The sequence below is a fragment of the Saccoglossus kowalevskii genome, chromosome 11 (assembly GCF_978046115.1).
Source record: "Saccoglossus kowalevskii chromosome 11, keSacKowa6.1, whole genome shotgun sequence".
Lineage (NCBI taxonomy): Eukaryota > Metazoa > Hemichordata > Enteropneusta > Harrimaniidae > Saccoglossus > Saccoglossus kowalevskii.
The window spans coordinates 1020112-1042127 of record NC_140651.1 but is presented as its reverse complement, the minus strand read 5'-3'; the positions used below and the strand labels follow the sequence as shown (position 1 = coordinate 1042127).

Sequence of the window (22016 nt, the reverse complement as noted above, 5' to 3'; positions counted from 1 at the left end):
GGATAGTAATTTAAGTCTTTACTAACCACCAGCTTCAGAAGAATGTAATACCAGAACTTCATGTGCACTCATCTCACGATAAAACAATTTCAAATCACTCAAAGCAGTGTAAGCGGATTTAGTATCATTGGTGAAATCAGTGATATCAGCTGTGAGTCCAAAACCTACAGAAACAAATAATTTCAGTGTTTTCCCTATTTATACTGTAATGTCATATAACCGTTTGTTGTGTAGTGTGGCAAATTTAGAGTGTTAAAACATTTACACAATGTAGACTGATATAATGCGACTTACATTTAAACTGCCACGATAGAAGAAATGTAGACGTATCGGGAGTCTCTGATCTGGCAACTTCTACGCCATCAATATATGCTACAAGACGAGTGTATTGAACAAATGTAAACACGGCATGAAACCATACGTTGTCAGGATATTGTATGTCGACGAACCATGGAAAGTTGATCGCATTCTCGTTGACTTGGAAACGTAAATCAATATCGGAATTAGAATCAGAGAAAAGCACTACACCACGACCACTTCTTGAATGGGCACCAGATGAGAAATAATAACGTTCTCCGGTGTTCAAAGCTTGGTTAATTTTCAACCAAACAGATATACTTATTCCCTTTGTCGTCCCAGGGCAGTCAGCAATGCGACTCAGACACTCGCCTTCAAAGTTACCAAAGTTGACAACTGAATCACCATTAGACTGGTAGGCGCATCGATGGGGTGCATTGGTTGGTGCGTCCGTTAGTGTGGGTAGTCTGGCAGATAATTCGCCGGATCTGTCCCCAATAACAGAGTATACATTTGTCGAACATGGCGTGGTACAAGACAATGGGTCATTATCGTTTATGTCACACTTCCCGCTGAGATCCCAGTAATAATCAGGAACAAAATCTGCACATAAATTAAATACGTGTGTAGACCACATTAGTTAATCTGCACATAAATTAAATACATATGTAGACCACATTAGTCAATCTGCACATAAATTAAATACGTGTGAAGACCACTTTAGTCAATCTACACATAAATTAAATACCTATGAAGACCACATTAGTCAATCTGCACATATATTAAATACGTATGTAGACCACATTAGTCAATCTGCACATAAATCAAATACGTATGAAGACCACATTAGTCAATCTGCACATATATTAAATACGTATGTAGACCACATCAGTCAATTTGCACATAAATTAAATAGGTGTGTAGACCACATTAGTCAATCTGCAGATAAATTAAATAGGTGTGTAGACCACATTAGTCAATCTGCACATAAATTAAATAGATGTGTAGACCACATTAGTCAATCTGCACATAAATTAAATAGGTGTGTAGACCACATTAGTCAATCTGCACATAAATTAAATAGGTGTGTAGACCACATTAGTCAATCTGCACATATATTAAATACGTATGTAGACCACATTAGTGAATCTGCACATAAATCAAATACGTATGAAGACCACATTAGTCAATCTGCACATATATTAAATACGTATGTAGACCACATCAGTCAATTTGCACATAAATTAAATAGATGTGTAGACCACATTAGTCAATCTGCACATAAATTAAATAGGTATGTAGACCACATTAGTCAATCTGCACATAAATTAAATAGGTGTGTAGACCACATTAGTCAATCTGCATATATATTAAATACGTATACAGACCACATTAGTCAATCTGCAGATAAATTAAATAGGTGTGTAGACCATATTAGTCAATCTGCACATAAATTAAATAGGTGTGTAGACCACATTAGTCAATCTGCACATAAATTAAATACGTATGTAGGCCACATTAGTCAATCTGCACATAAATTAAATAGATGTGTAGACCACATTAGTCAATCTGCACATAAATTAAATAGGTGTGTAGACCACATTAGTCAATCTGCACATAAATTAAATAGGTGTGTAGACCACATTAGTCAATCTGCACATAAATTAAATACGTATGTAGACCACATTAGTCAATCTGCACATAAATTAAATAGATGTGTAGACCACATTAGTCAATCTGCACATAAATTAAATAGGTGTGTAGACCACATTAGTCAATCTGCACATAAATTAAATAGGTGTGTAGACCACATTAGTCAATCTGCACATAAATTAAATAGGTGTGTAGACCACATTAGTCAATCTGCACATAAATTAAATAGGTGTGTAGACCACATTAGTCAATCTGCACATAAATTAAATAGGTGTGTAGACCACATTAGTCAATCTGCACATAAATTAAATACGTATGTAGACCACATTAGTCAATCTGCACATAAATTAAATAGATGTGTAGACCACATTAGTCAATCTGCACATAAATTGAATAGGTGTGTAGATCACATTAGTCAATCTGCACATAAATTAAATAGGTGTGTAGACCACATTAGTCAATCTGCACATAAATTAAATAGGTGTGTAGACCACATTAGTCAATCTGCACATAAATTAAATACGTATGTAGACCACATTAGTCAATCTGCACATAAATTAAATAGGTGTGTAGACCACATTAGTCAATCTGCACATAAATTAAATAGGTGTGTAGACCACATTAGTCAATCTGCACATAAATTAAATACGTATGTAGACCACATTAGTCAATCTGCACATAAATTAAATAGGTGTGTAGACCACATTAGTCAATCTGCACATAAATTAAATAGGTGTGTAGACCACATTAGTCAATCTGCACATAAATTAAACAGGTGTGTAGACCACATTAGTCAATCTGCACATAAATTAAATAGGTGTGTAGACCACATTAGTCAATCTGCACATAAATTAAATAGGTGTGTAGACCACATTAGTCAATCTGCACATAAACTAAATAGGTGTGTAGACCACATTAGTCAATCTGCACATAAATTAAATAGGTGTGTAGACCACATTAGTCAATCTGCACATAAATTAAATAGGTGTGTAGACCACATTAGTCAATCTGCACATAAATTAAATAGGTGTGTAGACCACATTAGTCAATCTGCACATAAATTAAATAGGTGTGTAGACCACATTAGTCAATCTGCACATAAATTAAATACGTATGTAGACCACATTAGTCAATCTGCACATAAATTAAATAGATGTGTAGACCACATTAGTCAATCTGCACATAAATTAAATAGGTGTGTAGACCACATTAGTCAATCTGCACATAAATTAAATAGGTGTGTAGACCACATTAGTCAATCTGCACATAAATTAAATAGGTGTGTAGACCACATTAGTCAATCTGCACATAAATTAAATACGTATGTAGACCACATTAGTCAATCTGCACATAAATTAAATAGATGTGTAGACCACATTAGTCAATCTGCACATAAATTAAATAGGTGTGTAGACCAAATTAGTCAATCTGCACATAAATTAAATAGGTGTGTAGACCACATTAGTCAATCTGCACATAAATTAAATAGGTGTGTAGACCACATTAGTCAATCTGCACATAAATTAAATAGGTGTGTAGACCACATTAGTCAATCTGCACATAAACTAAATAGGTGTGTAGACCACATTAGTCAATCTGCACATAAATTAAATAGGTGTGTAGACCACATTAGTCAATCTGCACATAAATTAAATACGTATGTAGACCACATTAGTCAATCTGCACATAAATTAAATAGGTGTGTAGACCACATTAGTCAATCTGCACATAAATTAAATAGGTGTGTAGACCACATTAGTCAATCTGCACATAAATTAAATAGGTGTGTAGACCACATTAGTCAATCTGCACATAAATTAAATAGGTGTGTAGACCACATTAGTCAATCTGCACATAAATTAAATAGGTGTGTAGACCACATTAGTCAATCTGCACATAAATTAAATACGTATGTAGACCACATTAGTCAATCTGCACATAAATTAAATAGATGTGTAGACCACATTAGTCAATCTGCACATAAATTAAATAGGTGTGTAGACCACATTAGTCAATCTGCACATAAATTAAATAGGTGTGTAGACCACATTAGTCAATCTGCACATAAATTAAATAGGTGTGTAGACCACATTAGTCAATCTGCACATAAATTAAATACGTATGTAGACCACATTAGTCAATCTGCACATAAATTAAATAGATGTGTAGACCACATTAGTCAATCTGCACATAAATTAAATAGGTGTGTAGACCAAATTAGTCAATCTGCACATAAATTAAATAGGTGTGTAGACCACATTAGTCAATCTGCACATAAATTAAATAGGTGTGTAGACCACATTAGTCAATCTGCACATAAATTAAATAGGTGTGTAGACCACATTAGTCAATCTGCACATAAACTAAATAGGTGTGTAGACCACATTAGTCAATCTGCACATAAATTAAATAGGTGTGTAGACCACATTAGTCAATCTGCACATAAATTAAATACGTATGTAGACCACATTAGTCAATCTGCACATAAATTAAATAGGTGTGTAGACCACATTAGTCAATCTGCACATAAATTAAATAGGTGTGTAGACCACATTAGTCAATCTGCACATAAATTAAATAGGTGTGTAGACCACATTAGTCAATCTGCACATAAATTAAATAGGTGTGTAGACCACATTAGTCAATCTGCACATAAATTAAATAGGTGTGTAGACCACATTAGTCAATCTACACATAAACTAAATAGGTGTGTAGACCACATTAGTCAATCTGCATATATATTTAATACGTATGCAGACCACATTAGTCAATGTGTATATATATATTAAATACGTATGCAGACCACATTAGTCAATTCGCAGATAAATTAAATATGTATGTAGACAACATTGGTCTATCTGCACATACATTAAATACGTATGTAGACCACATTAGTCAATCTGCACATAAATTAAATAGGTGTGTAGACCACATGAGTCAATTTGCACATAAATTAAATACGTATGCAGACCACATTAGTCAATCTGCACATAAATTAAATAGGTGTGTAGACCACATTAGTCAATCTGCATATATATTAAATACGTATGTAGACCACATTAGTCAATCTGCACATAAATTAAATAGGTGTGTAGACCACATTAGTCAATCTGCACATAAATTAAATACGTATGTAGACCACATTAGTCAATTTGCACATAAATTAAATACGTATGTAGACCACATTAGTCAATCTGCACATAAATTAAATAGGTGTGTAGACCACATTAGTCAATCTGCACATAAATTAAATAGGTGTGTAGACCACATTAGTCAATTTGCACATAAATTAAATACGTATGCAGACCGCATTAGTCAATCTGCACATAAATTAAATAGGTGTGTAGACCACATTAGTCAATCTGCACATAAATTAAATAGGTGTGTAGACCACATTAGTCAATCTGCACATAAATTAAATACGTATGTAGACCACATTAGTCAATCTGCACATAAATTAAATTCTGTGTAGACCACATTAGTCAATCTGCACATAAATTAAATACGTATGTAGACCACATTAGTCAATTTACACATAAATTAAATACGTATGTAGACCACATTAGTCAATCTGCACATAAATTAAATACCTATGAAGACCACATTAGTCAATCTGCACATAAATTAAATACGTGTGTAGACCACATTAGTCAATCTGCACATAAATTAAATACGTATGTAGTCCACATTAGTCAATTTACACATAAATTAAATAGGTGTGTAGACCACATTAGTCAATCTGCACATAAATTAAATAGGTGTGTAGACCACATTAGTCAATCTGCACATAAATTAAATAGGTGTGTAGACCACATTAGTCAATCTGCACATAAATTAAATAGGTGTGTAGACCACATTAGTCAATCTGCACATAAACTAAATAGGTGTGTAGACCACATTAGTCAATCTGCATATATATTAAATACGTATGCAGACCACATTAGTCAATGTGTATATATATTAAATACGTATGTAGACCACATTAGTCAATCTGCACATAAATTAAATACGTATGTAGACCACATTAGTCAATCTGCACATAAATTAAATAGGTGTGTAGACCACATTAGTCAATCTGCACATAAATTAAATAGGTGTGTAGACCACATTAGTCAATCTGCATATATATTAAATACGTATGCAGACCACATTAGTCAATCTGCACATAAATTAAATAGGTGTGTAGACCACATTAGTCAATCTGCACATAAATTAAATAGGTGTGTAGACCACATTAGTCAATCTGCATATATATTAAATACGTATGCAGACCACATTAGTCAATTCGCAGATAAATTAAATATGTATGTAGACCACATTGGTCAATCTGCACATACATTAAATACGTATGTAGACCACATTAGTCAATCTGCACATAAATTAAATAGGTGTGTACACCACATTAGTCAATCTGCACATAAATTAAATAGGTGTGTAGACCACATTAGTCAATTTGCACATAAATTAAATACGTATGCAGACCACATTAGTCAATCTGCACATAAATTAAATAGGTGTGTAGACCACATTAGTCAATCTGCATATATATTAAATACGTATGTAGACCACATTAGTCAATCTGCACATAAATTAAATAGGTGTGTAGACCACATTAGTCAATCTGCACATAAATTAAATACGTATGTAGACCACATTAGTCAATTTGCACATAAATTAAATACGTATGTAGACCACATTAGTCAATCTGCACATAAATTAAATAGGTGTGTAGACCACATTAGTCAATCTGCATATATATTAAATACGTATGTAGACCACATTAGTCAATCTGCACATAAATTAAATAGGTGTGTAGACCACATTAGTCAATCTGCACATAAATTAAATACGTATGTAGACCACATTAGTCAATTTGCACATAAATTAAATAGGTATGTAGACCACATTAGTCAATCTGCACATAAATTAAATAGGTGTGTAGACCACATTAGTCAATTTGCACATAAATTAAATACGTATGCAGACCGCATTAGTCAATCTGTACATAAATTAAATAGGTGTGTAGACCACATTAGTCAATCTGCACATAAATTAAATAGGTGTGTAGACCACATTAGTCAATCTGCACATAAATTAAATAGGTGTGTAGACCACATTAGTCAATCTGCACATAAATTAAATACGTATGTAGACCACATTAGTCAATTTGCACATAAATTAAATACGTATGTAGACCACATTAGTCAATCTGCACATAAATTAAATAGGTGTGTAGACCACATTAGTCAATCTGCACATAAATTAAATAGGTGTGTAGACCACATTAGTCAATTTGCACATAAATTAAATACGTATGCAGACCGCATTAGTCAATCTGCACATAAATTAAATAGGTGTGTAGACCACATTAGTCAATCTGCACATAAATTAAATAGGTGTGTAGACCACATTAGTCAATCTGCACATAAATTAAATACGTATGTAGACCACATTAGTCAATCTGCACATAAATTAAATTCTGTGTAGACCACATTAGTCAATCTGCACATAAATTAAATACGTATGTAGACCACATTAGTCAATTTACACATAAATTAAATACGTATGTAGACCACATTAGTCAATCTGCACATAAATTAAATACCTATGAAGACCACATTAGTCAATCTGCACATAAATTAAATACGTGTGTAGACCACATTAGTCAATCTGCACATAAATTAAATACGTATGTAGTCCACATTAGTCAATTTACACATAAATTAAATAGGTGTGTAGACCACATTAGTCAATCTGCACATAAATTAAATAGGTGTGTAGACCACATTAGTCAATCTGCACATAAATTAAATAGGTGTGTAGACCACATTAGTCAATCTGCACATAAATTAAATAGGTGTGTAGACCACATTAGTCAATCTGCACATAAACTAAATAGGTGTGTAGACCACATTAGTCAATCTGCATATATATTAAATACGTATGCAGACCACATTAGTCAATGTGTATATATATTAAATACGTATGTAGACCACATTAGTCAATCTGCACATAAATTAAATACGTATGTAGACCACATTAGTCAATCTGCACATAAATTAAATAGGTGTGTAGACCACATTAGTCAATCTGCACATAAATTAAATAGGTGTGTAGACCACATTAGTCAATCTGCATATATATTAAATACGTATGCAGACCACATTAGTCAATCTGCACATAAATTAAATAGGTGTGTAGACCACATTAGTCAATCTGCACATAAATTAAATAGGTGTGTAGACCACATTAGTCAATCTGCATATATATTAAATACGTATGCAGACCACATTAGTCAATTCGCAGATAAATTAAATATGTATGTAGACCACATTGGTCAATCTGCACATACATTAAATACGTATGTAGACCACATTAGTCAATCTGCACATAAATTAAATAGGTGTGTACACCACATTAGTCAATCTGCACATAAATTAAATAGGTGTGTAGACCACATTAGTCAATTTGCACATAAATTAAATACGTATGCAGACCACATTAGTCAATCTGCACATAAATTAAATAGGTGTGTAGACCACATTAGTCAATCTGCATATATATTAAATACGTATGTAGACCACATTAGTCAATCTGCACATAAATTAAATAGGTGTGTAGACCACATTAGTCAATCTGCACATAAATTAAATACGTATGTAGACCACATTAGTCAATTTGCACATAAATTAAATACGTATGTAGACCACATTAGTCAATCTGCACATAAATTAAATAGGTGTGTAGACCACATTAGTCAATCTGCATATATATTAAATACGTATGTAGACCACATTAGTCAATCTGCACATAAATTAAATAGGTGTGTAGACCACATTAGTCAATCTGCACATAAATTAAATACGTATGTAGACCACATTAGTCAATTTGCACATAAATTAAATAGGTATGTAGACCACATTAGTCAATCTGCACATAAATTAAATAGGTGTGTAGACCACATTAGTCAATTTGCACATAAATTAAATACGTATGCAGACCGCATTAGTCAATCTGTACATAAATTAAATAGGTGTGTAGACCACATTAGTCAATCTGCACATAAATTAAATAGGTGTGTAGACCACATTAGTCAATCTGCACATAAATTAAATAGGTGTGTAGACCACATTAGTCAATCTGCATATATATTAAATACGTATACAGACCACATTAGTCAATCTGCAGATAAATTAAATAGGTGTGTAGACCATATTAGTCAATCTGCACATAAATTAAATAGGTGTGTAGACCACATTAGTCAATCTGCACATAAATTAAATACGTATGTAGGCCACATTAGTCAATCTGCACATAAATTAAATAGATGTGTAGACCACATTAGTCAATCTGCACATAAATTAAATAGGTGTGTAGACCACATTAGTCAATCTGCACATAAATTAAATAGGTGTGTAGACCACATTAGTCAATCTGCACATAAATTAAATACGTATGTAGACCACATTAGTCAATCTGCACATAAATTAAATACGTATGTAGACCACATTAGTCAATCTGCACATAAATTAAATTCTGTGTAGACCACATTAGTCAATCTGCACATAAATTAAATACGTATGTAGACCACATTCGTCAATTTACACATAAATTAAATACGTATGTAGACCACATTAGTCAATCTGCACATAAATTAAATACCTATGAAGACCACATTAGTCATTCTGCACATAAATTAAATACGTGTGTAGACCACATTAGTCAATCTACACATACATTAAATACCTATGAAGACCACATTAGTCAATCTACACATAAATTAAATACGTGTGTAGACCACATTAGTCAATCTACACATAAATTAAATACGTGTGTAGACCACATTAGTCAATCTGCACATAAATTAAATACCTATGTAGACCACATTAGTCAATCTGCACATAAATTGAATACTTATGAAGACCACATTAGTCAATCTGCACATAAATTAAATACGTGTGTAGACCACATTAGTCAATCTGCACATAAATTAAATACCTATGTAGACCACATTAGTCAATCTGCACATAAATTGAATACGTATGAAGACCACATTAGTCTTTGCCCATATATCGATATATAATTGATACCTACTTGTTTTACATTAATCAATCAGTCGCACTGTAATCGTAAAATAATTTATTTGGTGTTTATGTATGTGTTTCTATTAACTTCACATAAAACCATGCGTAATTATGCAGATCAGTTCATATTATTTGACATTTTTACAGTTTTAATATGAATAGGCAAACAAGTGATACACAAAAGCAAGTTGATTATTGTTAATTATTTTTTTATTTTTCTTATTTGCGAAGATCTGAGTGGCGGCGGAACAGGGGGCGGAGGGGACCCCCTTGAAAAAATGTTGGGGGCGTAGCCCCTCTAAAATCAAGCTGAAAACCCTTTGTGTCTACAAAATTTCCCCCCTCAAAATGCAGGAAATAGCGTTTCAGGTTGGTATAGAATCCCATGTTTTAAGGGGGCATGCCCTCGGACACCCTAGCAGCAGAGCAGGTGAGCAGATCCCCCCCCCCAATGCAAATTGTCACGCTGCCGCATCAGAAGATATTAAACGCGGGGAGGGATGGTGGTACTCTGGATAGTGTATGTAATAATATTACCAAGAATGTTAAACTATCATTTTTGGTACTTGTATGTAACAACTGTATAACCAAAATTAATACTTAATATTCACAATCATATATACAATGAGATGACCTACCACCAACCGTTGCATATGTCATCACTGTGTCGTATGGTTGACCTGAAAGATTTGGAAATAGAATATTACATTAAAATCACGTACATCGCTTTGTGTCACCATGAGTCTATGGGTATACGTGTACGACACCCGCTGCGCTCCAAAAATGCATTATGAAAATAAAGATATATTATATTATTGTTCGATACACCATACTGTAGATCATATCGGATTATCGTTTATCATAACTAAATCATAATCATGTTGTGTTTGCAGGACAATACTCACAAATACATTAAATTTCCACCAAAACTTTCAAACGTTAAACGATTGAAATAAGAGGTGTACTGAGTTTATACCTTGACATTTTGGAAGATATCCACTCCAAAGTCCATTATCACAAAGTATCACAGTATTGCCAACCAGGCTGTAATCAGCATTACATTCGAATTCAACTGAAGATCCATGTATGTATAGAGGAGACCCGACTTGGTTACCGTTGTCGGGGCTACCGGGGTCACCACAGTTTACTGAAAAGATGACATGGAAGAGTAATGGTAGTTTTCTTCTCAAACATTTACATATTAACATCTTTATATGATATCGATTAGTGTAATCAAGTATATGCAATGCTCACCTTCTGCAACTGATCCGTAGTTATAGCATAGGAAAGATGAGTTTAGATTAGTTAAAAACTGTTGTTAATAAAATAAGATTCATGATGAGGTAATGAGCTAATGATGGGGTTCAACGGTGATTGCGATATGACTTATCACAAGCAACGAACGAGTCCATTCTGCAAAAATCTGAGTACACCACCTTGACACAAAAACACGTAAATAGCACTAACTCTTTTTTAGACAGAATGATACACGATTTGTATATTTCGATATAATACCCAATAAACGTGCTCATAAGTATACATTGTTGGACTAAATAGTTTTCCCGCAATGTTTTAAAAGTCCTAAACACTAAACCCTTCACTGACGAAGTATAAAATCTTTAAAACACGTCATCCCAATAAAATATGAATGCGAGGCTTTTTACATTGTAAGCATCGAGGCGTGTTATTTTGTAATATTATTTCATAGTTACTTTACGTGTTCTTACTTTCCTATGTTCTACCTACACATTTAAACATTAACTTCTATGCTATTGATAACAATTATTGCTCGAAACGTCTAGCTATTTTTAATAGTCACTAAGGACAATGATTACCAAATATCATCTACTATATAGAGTGTCATTTAAGACGACACGTATCAAAACGATAGAGTTGTATTTTATCAAAATAATTTCAGATATTATATCAAATTTACGATTAATTCTGTGTTATAAGTGTCCTTCAGAATAATATTAAATTGCACTTTTTTATTTTCTATTTTTATATATTCGTAACTATTTTAGCAGGCAAAACATCCACCTAAAGGAGCATCCTATACAACCAATCAATACATAACAGAACAACATTACTCTACAAAACAACAATAAGTCATAACATAACCAAAAAGAAATACTGCTATAAATAAGATGAACAATTTGTTTTTAAAAGTAGAGACTGTATCGGTAAAATCTCCCGAATTATTAACAATGCTATTAAACATTCGTGTAGTAAAAAAAAAAGATATATTTCTGATATTATTACCGGAAATGCATGATTTAAAATACACGTTCTTTCTGAGAACTCGGCTATGTCTAGAACATGTCTACGGGATTCAAGATTGTAACAAGTTTTGTGCCAGTGATATTACTTTGACACACTTGGTACGTACTCTAGGATAACATTCTGCCCCTAGGCAGGTTCTATTTCATCCTTCATCTATTACATATGGCCAGTTAGACCGACCGGTACCCACAACAAACAAAAGAACAAACTGACTTGAATTGGAATTACTGAAAACTTACTTCCTATTTCACAATTGTAGAGATCATTAACTTGCTGACTGGACAACATTTGGTTGTATATCTTTACATCACTAAAAGCAGCGTAACTGTAATAATCAGATGACTCAATCCAGTTTGCACTTGCACCAATTGAAACGCCTAGAAATATATGCATTAAATTGCTAACTATTAGACAGGATTATCATTACACGCTGTATATTACTTCGACAAACGTAGAAATATATAGGTATGTTAGGATTATCATTACACGCTGTATATTACTTCGACAAACGTAGAAATATATAGGTATGTTAGGATTATCATTACACGCTGTATATTACTTCGACAAACGTAGCAATATATAGGTGTGCTAGGATTATCATTACACGCTGTATATTACTTCGGCAAACGTAGAAATATATAGGTATGTTAGGATTATCATTACACGCTGTATATTACTTCGACAAACGTAGAAATATATAGGTATGTTAGGATTATCATTACACGTTGTATATTACTTGGGCAAACGTAGAAATATATAGGTATGTTAGGATTATCATTACACGTTGTATATTACTTTGACAAACGTAGAAATATATAGGTATGTTAGGATTATCATTACACGCTGTATATTACTTCGACAAACGTAGCAATATATAGGTGTGCTAGGATTATCATTACACGCTGTATATTACTTCGGCAAACGTAGAAATATATAGGTATGTTAGGATTATCATTACACGCTGTATATTACTTCGACAAACGTAGAAATATATAGGTGTGCTAGGATTATCATTACACGCTGTATATTACTTCGACAAACGTAGAAATATAAAGGTATGTTAGGATTATCATTACACGCTGTATATTACTTCGACAAACGTAGAAATATAAAGGTATGTTAGGATTGTCATTACACGCTGTATATTACTTCGACAAACGCAGAAATATAAAGGTATGTTAGGATTATCATTACACGTTGTATATTACTTTGACAAACGTAGAAATATATAGGTGTGCTAGGATTATCATTACACGCTGTATATTACTTCGACAAACGTAGAAATATAAAGGTATGTTAGGATTATCATTACACGCTGTATATTACTTCGACAAACGTAGAAATATAAAGGTATGTTAGGATTGTCATTACACGCTGTATATTACTTCGACAAACGTAGAAATATAAAGGTATGTTAGGATTGTCATAACACGCTGTATATTACTTCGACAAACGTAGAAATATATAGGTGTGCTAGGATTATCATTACACGTTGTATATTACTTCGACAAACGTAGAAATATATAGGTATGTTAGGATTATCATTACACGCTGTATATTACTTCGACAAACGTAGAAATATAAAGTTGTGTTAGGATTATCATTACACGCTGTATATTACTTCGGCAAACGTAGAAATATATAGGTATGTTAGGATTATCATTACACGCTGTATATTACTTCGACAAACGTAGAAATATAAAGTTGTGTTAGGATTATCAATACACGCTGTATATTACTTCGGCAAACGTAGAAATATATAGGTATGTTAGGATTATCATTACACGCTGTATACGACTTCGACAAACGTAGAAATATATAGGTATGTTAGGATTATCATTACACGCTGTATATTACTTCGACAAACGTAAATATATATAGGTGTGCTAGGATTATCATTACACGCTGTATATTACTTCGACAAACGTAGAAATATAAAGGTATGTTAGGATTGTCATTACACGCTGTATATTACTTCGACAAACGTAGAAATATATAGGTGTGCTAGGATTATCATTACACGCTGTATATTACTTCGACAAACGTAGAAATATATAGGTGTGCTAGGTTTATCATTACACGCTGTATATTACTTGGGCAAACGTAGAAATATATAGGTGTGCTATGATTATCATCACACGTTGTATATTACTTGGGCAAACGTATAAATATATAGGTGTGCTAGGATTATCATTACACGTTGTATATTACTTCGACAAACGTAGAAATATATAGGTATGTTAGGATTATCATTACACGCTGTATATTACTTCGACAAACGTAGAAATATATAGGTGTGCTAGGATTATCATTACACGCTGTATATTACTTCGACAAACGTAGAAATATAAAGGTATGTTAGGATTATCATTACACGCTGTATATTACTTCGACAAACGTAGAAATATAAAGGTATGTTAGGATTGTCATTACACGCTGTATATTACTTCGACAAACGCAGAAATATAAAGGTATGTTAGGATTATCATTACACGTTGTATATTACTTTGACAAACGTAGAAATATATAGGTGTGCTAGGATTATCATTACACGCTGTATATTACTTCGACAAACGTAGAAATATAAAGGTATGTTAGGATTATCATTACACGCTGTATATTACTTCGACAAACGTAGAAATATAAAGGTATGTTAGGATTGTCATTACACGCTGTATATTACTTCGACAAACGTAGAAATATAAAGGTATGTTAGGATTGTCATAACACGCTGTATATTACTTCGACAAACGTAGAAATATATAGGTGTGCTAGGATTATCATTACACGTTGTATATTACTTCGACAAACGTAGAAATATATAGGTATGTTAGGATTATCATTACACGCTGTATATTACTTCGACAAACGTAGAAATATAAAGTTGTGTTAGGATTATCATTACACGCTGTATATTACTTCGGCAAACGTAGAAATATATAGGTATGTTAGGATTATCATTACACGCTGTATATTACTTCGACAAACGTAGAAATATAAAGTTGTGTTAGGATTATCAATACACGCTGTATATTACTTCGGCAAACGTAGAAATATATAGGTATGTTAGGATTATCATTACACGCTGTATACGACTTCGACAAACGTAGAAATATATAGGTATGTTAGGATTATCATTACACGCTGTATATTACTTCGACAAACGTAAATATATATAGGTGTGCTAGGATTATCATTACACGCTGTATATTACTTCGACAAACGTAGAAATATAAAGGTATGTTAGGATTGTCATTACACGCTGTATATTACTTCGACAAACGTAGAAATATATAGGTGTGCTAGGATTATCATTACACGCTGTATATTACTTCGACAAACGTAGAAATATATAGGTGTGCTAGGTTTATCATTACACGCTGTATATTACTTGGGCAAACGTAGAAATATATAGGTGTGCTATGATTATCATCACACGTTGTATATTACTTGGGCAAACGTATAAATATATAGGTGTGCTAGGATTATCATTACACGTTGTATATTACTTCGACAAACGTAGAAATATATAGGTATGTTAGGATTATCATTACACGCTGTATATTACTTCGACAAACGTAGAAATATAAAGTTGTGTTAGGATTATCATTACACGCTGTATATTACTTCGGCAAACGTAGAAATATATAGGTGTGCTAGGATTATCATCACACGTTGTATATTACTTGGGCAAACGTATACATATATAGGTGTGCTAGGATTATCATTACACGCTGTATATTACTTCGACAAACGTAGAAATATATAGGTATGTTAGGATTATCATTACACGCTGTATATTACTTCGACAAACGTAGAAATATAAAGTTGTGTTAGGATTATCAATACACGCTGTATATTACTTCGACAAACGTAGAAATATATAGGTGTGCTAGGATTATCATCACACGTTGTATATTACTTGGGCAAACGTATAAATATATAGGTGTGCTAGGATTATCATTACACGTTGTATATTACTTCGACAAACGTAGAAATATATAGGTATGTTAGGATTATCATTACACGCTGTATATTACTTCGACAAACGTAGAAATATAAAGTTGTGTTAGGATTATCATTACACGCTGTATATTACTTCGGCAAACGTAGAAATATATAGGTGTGCTAGGATTATCATCACACGTTGTATATTACTTCGACAAACGTAGAAATATATAGGTATGTTAGGATTATCATTACACGCTGTATATTACTTCGACAAACGTAGAAATATAAAGGTATGTTAGGATTGTCATTACACGCTGTATATTACTTCGACAAACGTAGAAATATATAGGTGTGCTAGGATTATCATTACACGCTGTATATTACTTCGACAAACGTAGAAATATAAAGTTGTGTTAGGATTATCATTACACGCTGTATATTACTTCGACAAACGTAGAAATATAAAGTTGTGTTAGGATTGTCATTACACGCTGTATATTACTTCGACAAACGTAGAAATATAAAGTTGTGTTAGGATTATCATTACACGCTGTATATTACTTCGGCAAACGTAGAAATATATAGGTGTGCTAGGATTATCATCACACGTTGTATATTACTTCGACAAACGTAGAAATATATAGGTATGTTAGGATTATCATTACACGCTGTATATTACTTCGACAAACGTAGAAATATAAAGGTATGTTAGGATTGTCATTACACGCTGTATATTACTTCGACAAACGTAGAAATATATAGGTGTGCTAGGATTATCATTACACGCTGTATATTACTTCGACAAACGTAGAAATATAAAGTTGTGTTAGGATTATCATTACACGCTGTATATTACTTCGACAAACGTAGAAATATAAAGTTGTGTTAGGATTGTCATTACACGCTGTATATTACTTCGACAAACGTAGAAATATAAAGTTGTGTTAGGATTATCATTACACGCTGTATATTACTTCGACAAACGTAGAAATATATAGGTGTGCTAGGATTATCATTACACGCTGTATATTACTTCGACAAACGTAGAAATATAAAGTTGTGTTAGGATTGTCATTACACGCTGTATATTACTTCGACAAACGTAGAAATATATAGGTGTGCTAGGATTATCATTACACGCTGTATACGACTTCGACAAACGTAGAAATATATATGTATGTTAGGATTATCATTACACGCTGTATATTACTTGGGCAAACGTAGAAATATATAGGTGTGCTATGATTATCATCACACGTTGTATATTACTTGGGCAAACGTAGAAATATATAGGTGTGCTAGGATTGCCATTACACGCTGTATATTACTTCGACAAACGTATAAATATATAGGTGTGCTAGGATTATCATTACACATTGTATATTACTTGGGCAAACGTATAAATATATAGGTGTGCTAGGATTGTCATTACACGCTGTATATTACTTCGACAAACGTAGAAATATATAGGTGTGCTAGGATTATCATTACACGCTGTATATTACTTCGACAAACGTAAAAATATATAGGTGTGCTAGGATTATCATTACACGCTGTATATTACTTCGACAAACGTAAAAATATATAGGTGTGATAGGATTATCATTACACGCTGTATATTACTTCGACAAACGTAGAAATATATAGGTATGTTAGGATTATCATTACACGCTGTATATTACTTCGACAAACGTAAAAATATATAGGTGTGCTAGGTTTATCATTACACGCTGTATATTACTTCGACAAACGTAAAAATATATAGGTGTGCTAGGTTTATCATTACACGCTGTATATTACTTGGGCAAACTTAGAAATATATAGGTGTGCTAGGATTGCCATTACACGCTGTATATTACTTCGACAAACGTATAAATATATAGGTGTGCTAGGATTATCATTACACATTGTATATTACTTGGGCAAACGTATAAATATATAGGTGTGCTAGGATTGTCATTACACGCTGTATATTACTTCGACAAACGTAGAAATATATAGGTGTGCTAGGATTATCATTACACGTTGTATATTACTTCGACAAACGTAGAAATATATAGGTGTTCTAGGATTATCATCACTCGCTGTATATTACTTCGACAAACGTAGAAATATATAGGTATGTTGGGATTATCATTACACGCTCTATATTACTTCGACAAACGTAGAAATATATAGGTATGTTAGGATTATCATTACACGCTGTATATTACTTCGACAAACGTAGAAATATATAGGTGTGCTATGATTATCATTACACGCTGTATATTACTTCGACAAACGTAGAAATATATAGGTGTGCTAGGATTATCATTACACGCTGTATATTACTTCGACAAACGTACTATATAGATATGTTAGGATTATCATTACACGCTGTATATTACTTCGACAACCGTAGAAATATATAGGTGTGCTAGGATTATCATTACACGCTGTATATTACTTCGACAACCGTAGAAATATATAGGTGTGCTAGGATTATCATAACACGCTGTATATTACTTGGGCAAACGTAGAAATATATAGGTATGTTAGGATTATCATAACACGCTGTATATTACTTGGGCAAACGTAGAAATATATAGGTGTGCTAGGATTATCATTACACGCTGTATACGACTTCGACAAACGTAGAAATATATAGGTGTGTAGGATTATCATCACACGTTGTATATTACTTGGGCAAACGTAGAAATATATAGGTGTGCTAGGATTGCCATTACACGCTGTATATTACTTCGACAAACGTATAAATATATAGGTGTGCTAGGATTATCATTACACATTGTATATTACTTGGGCAAACGTATAAATATATAGGTGTGCTAGGATTGTCATTACACGCTGTATATTACTTCGACAAACGTAGAAATATATAGGTGTGCTAGGATTATCATTACACGTTGTATATTACTTCGACAAACGTAGAAATATATAGGTGTTCTAGGATTATCATCACTCGCTGTATATTACTTCGACAAACGTAGAAATATATAGGTATGTTGGGATTATCATTACACGCTCTATATTACTTCGACAAACGTTGAAATATATAGGTATGTTAGGATTATCATTACACGCTGTATATTACTTCGACAAACGTAGAAATATATAGGTGTGCTATGATTATCATTACACGCTGTATATTACTTCGACAAACGTAGAAATATATAGGTGTGCTAGGATTATCATTACACGCTGTATATTACTTCGACAAACGTACTATATAGATATGTTAGGATTATCATTACACGCTGTATATTACTTCGACAACCGTAGAAATATATAGGTGTGCTAGGATTATCATTACACGCTGTATATTACTTCGACAACCGTAGAAATATATAGGTGTGCTAGGATTATCATAACACGCTGTATATTACTTGGGCAAACGTAGAAATATATAGGTATGTTAGGATTATCATAACACGCTGTATATTACTTGGGCAAACGTAGAAATATATAGGTGTGCTAGGATTATCATCACACGCTGTATATTACTTCGACAAACGTAGAAATATATAGTTGTGCTAGGATTATCATTACACTGTATAGGTATGATAACATTACACGCTGTATATTATTTGGGCAAACGTAGAAATATATAGGTTTGTTAGGATTATCATTACACGCTGTATATTACTTGGGGAAACGTAGAAATATATAGGTATGTTAGGATTATCATTACACGCTGTATATTACTTCGACAAACGTAGAAATATATAGGTGTGCTAGGATTATCATTACACTGTATAGGTATGATAACATTACACGCTGTATATTACTTGGGCAAACGTAGAAATATATAGATATGTTAGGATTATCATTACACACTGTATATTACTTCGATAAACGTAGAAATATATAGGTGTGCTAGGATTATCATTACACGCTGTATATTACTTCGGCAAACATAGAAATATATAGGTATGTTAGGATTATCATTACACGCTGTATATTACTTCGATAAACGTAGAAATATATAGGTATGCTAGGATTATCAATACACGCTGTATATTACTTCGATAAACGTAGAAATATATAGGTATGCTAGGATTGTCATTACACGCTGTATATTACTTCGGCAAACATAGAAATATATAGGCATGTTAGGATTATCATTACACACTGTATATTACTTCGATAAACGTAGAAATATATAGGTGTGCTAGGATTATCATTACACGCTGTATATTACTTCGGCAAACATAGAAATATATAGGTATGTTAGGATTATCATTACACGCTGTATATTACTTCGACAAACGTAGAAATATAAAGTTGTGTTAGGATTATCATTACACGCTGTATATTACTTCGGCAAACGTAGAAATATATAGGTGTGCTAGGATTATCATTACACGCTGTATATTACTTCGACAAACGTAGAAATATATAGGTGTGCTAGGATTATCATTACACGCTGTATACGACTTCGACAAACGTAGAAATATATAGGTGTGTAGGATTATCATCACACGTTGTATATTACTTGGGCAAACGTAGAAATATATAGGTGTGCTAGGATTGCCATTACACGCTGTATATTACTTCGACAAACGTATAAATATATAGGTGTGCTAGGATTATCATTACACATTGTATATTACTTGGGCAAACGTATAAATATATAGGTGTGCTAGGATTGTCATTACACGCTGTATATTACTTCGACAAACGTAGAAATATATAGGTGTGCTAGGATTATCATTACACGTTGTATATTACTTCGACAAACGTAGAAATATATAGGTGTTCTAGGATTATCATCACTCGCTGTATATTACTTCGACAAACGTAGAAATATATAGGTATGTTGGGATTATCATTACACGCTCTATATTACTTCGACAAACGTAGAAATATATAGGTATGTTAGGATTATCATTACACGCTGTATATTACTTCGACAAACGTAGAAATATATAGGTGTGCTATGATTATCATTACACGCTGTATATTACTTCGACAAACGTAGAAATATATAGGTGTGCTAGGATTATCATTACACGCTGTATATTACTTCGACAAACGTACTATATAGATATGTTAGGATTATCATTACACGCTGTATATTACTTCGACAACCGTAGAAATATATAGGTGTGCTAGGATTATCATTACACGCTGTATATTACTTCGACAACCGTAGAAATATATAGGTGTGCTAGGATTATCATAACACGCTGTATATTACTTGGGCAAACGTAGAAATATATAGGTATGTTAGGATTATCATAACACGCTGTATATTACTTGGGCAAACGTAGAAATATATAGGTGTGCTAGGATTATCATCACACGCTGTATATTACTTCGACAAACGTAGAAATATATAGTTGTGCTAGGATTATCATTACACTGTATAGGTATGATAACATTACACGCTGTATATTATTTGGGCAAACGTAGAAATATATAGGTTTGTTAGGATTATCATTACACGCTGTATATTACTTGGGGAAACGTAGAAATATATAGGTATGTTAGGATTATCATTACACGCTGTATATTACTTCGACAAACGTAGAAATATATAGGTGTGCTAGGATTATCATTACACTGTATAGGTATGATAACATTACACGCTGTATATTACTTGGGCAAACGTAGAAATATATAGATATGTTAGGATTATCATTACACACTGTATATTACTTCGATAAACGTAGAAATATATAGGTGTGCTAGGATTATCATTACACGCTGTATATTACTTCGGCAAACATAGAAATATATAGGTAT

The 22016-nt window shown here is 32.8% G+C and overlaps 1 protein-coding gene across 1 annotated transcript in view; it reads right to left on the bottom strand.

The window, feature by feature from the left end:
* The window catches only part of LOC102800450 (CUB and sushi domain-containing protein 1-like), a 54463-nt gene that overhangs the window by 27349 nt on the left and 5098 nt on the right, over nucleotides 1-22016 (bottom strand). The window contains exons 7-11 of the mRNA XM_085505556.1: nucleotides 12557-12694; nucleotides 11011-11181; nucleotides 10673-10714; nucleotides 295-900; nucleotides 27-164 (exon numbers count right to left, since the gene is read on the bottom strand). Coding sequence (XP_085361682.1) covers nucleotides 27-164; nucleotides 295-900; nucleotides 10673-10714; nucleotides 11011-11181; nucleotides 12557-12694 — 1095 coding nt within the window. The remainder of the gene's footprint in view (nucleotides 1-26; nucleotides 165-294; nucleotides 901-10672; nucleotides 10715-11010; nucleotides 11182-12556; nucleotides 12695-22016) is intronic.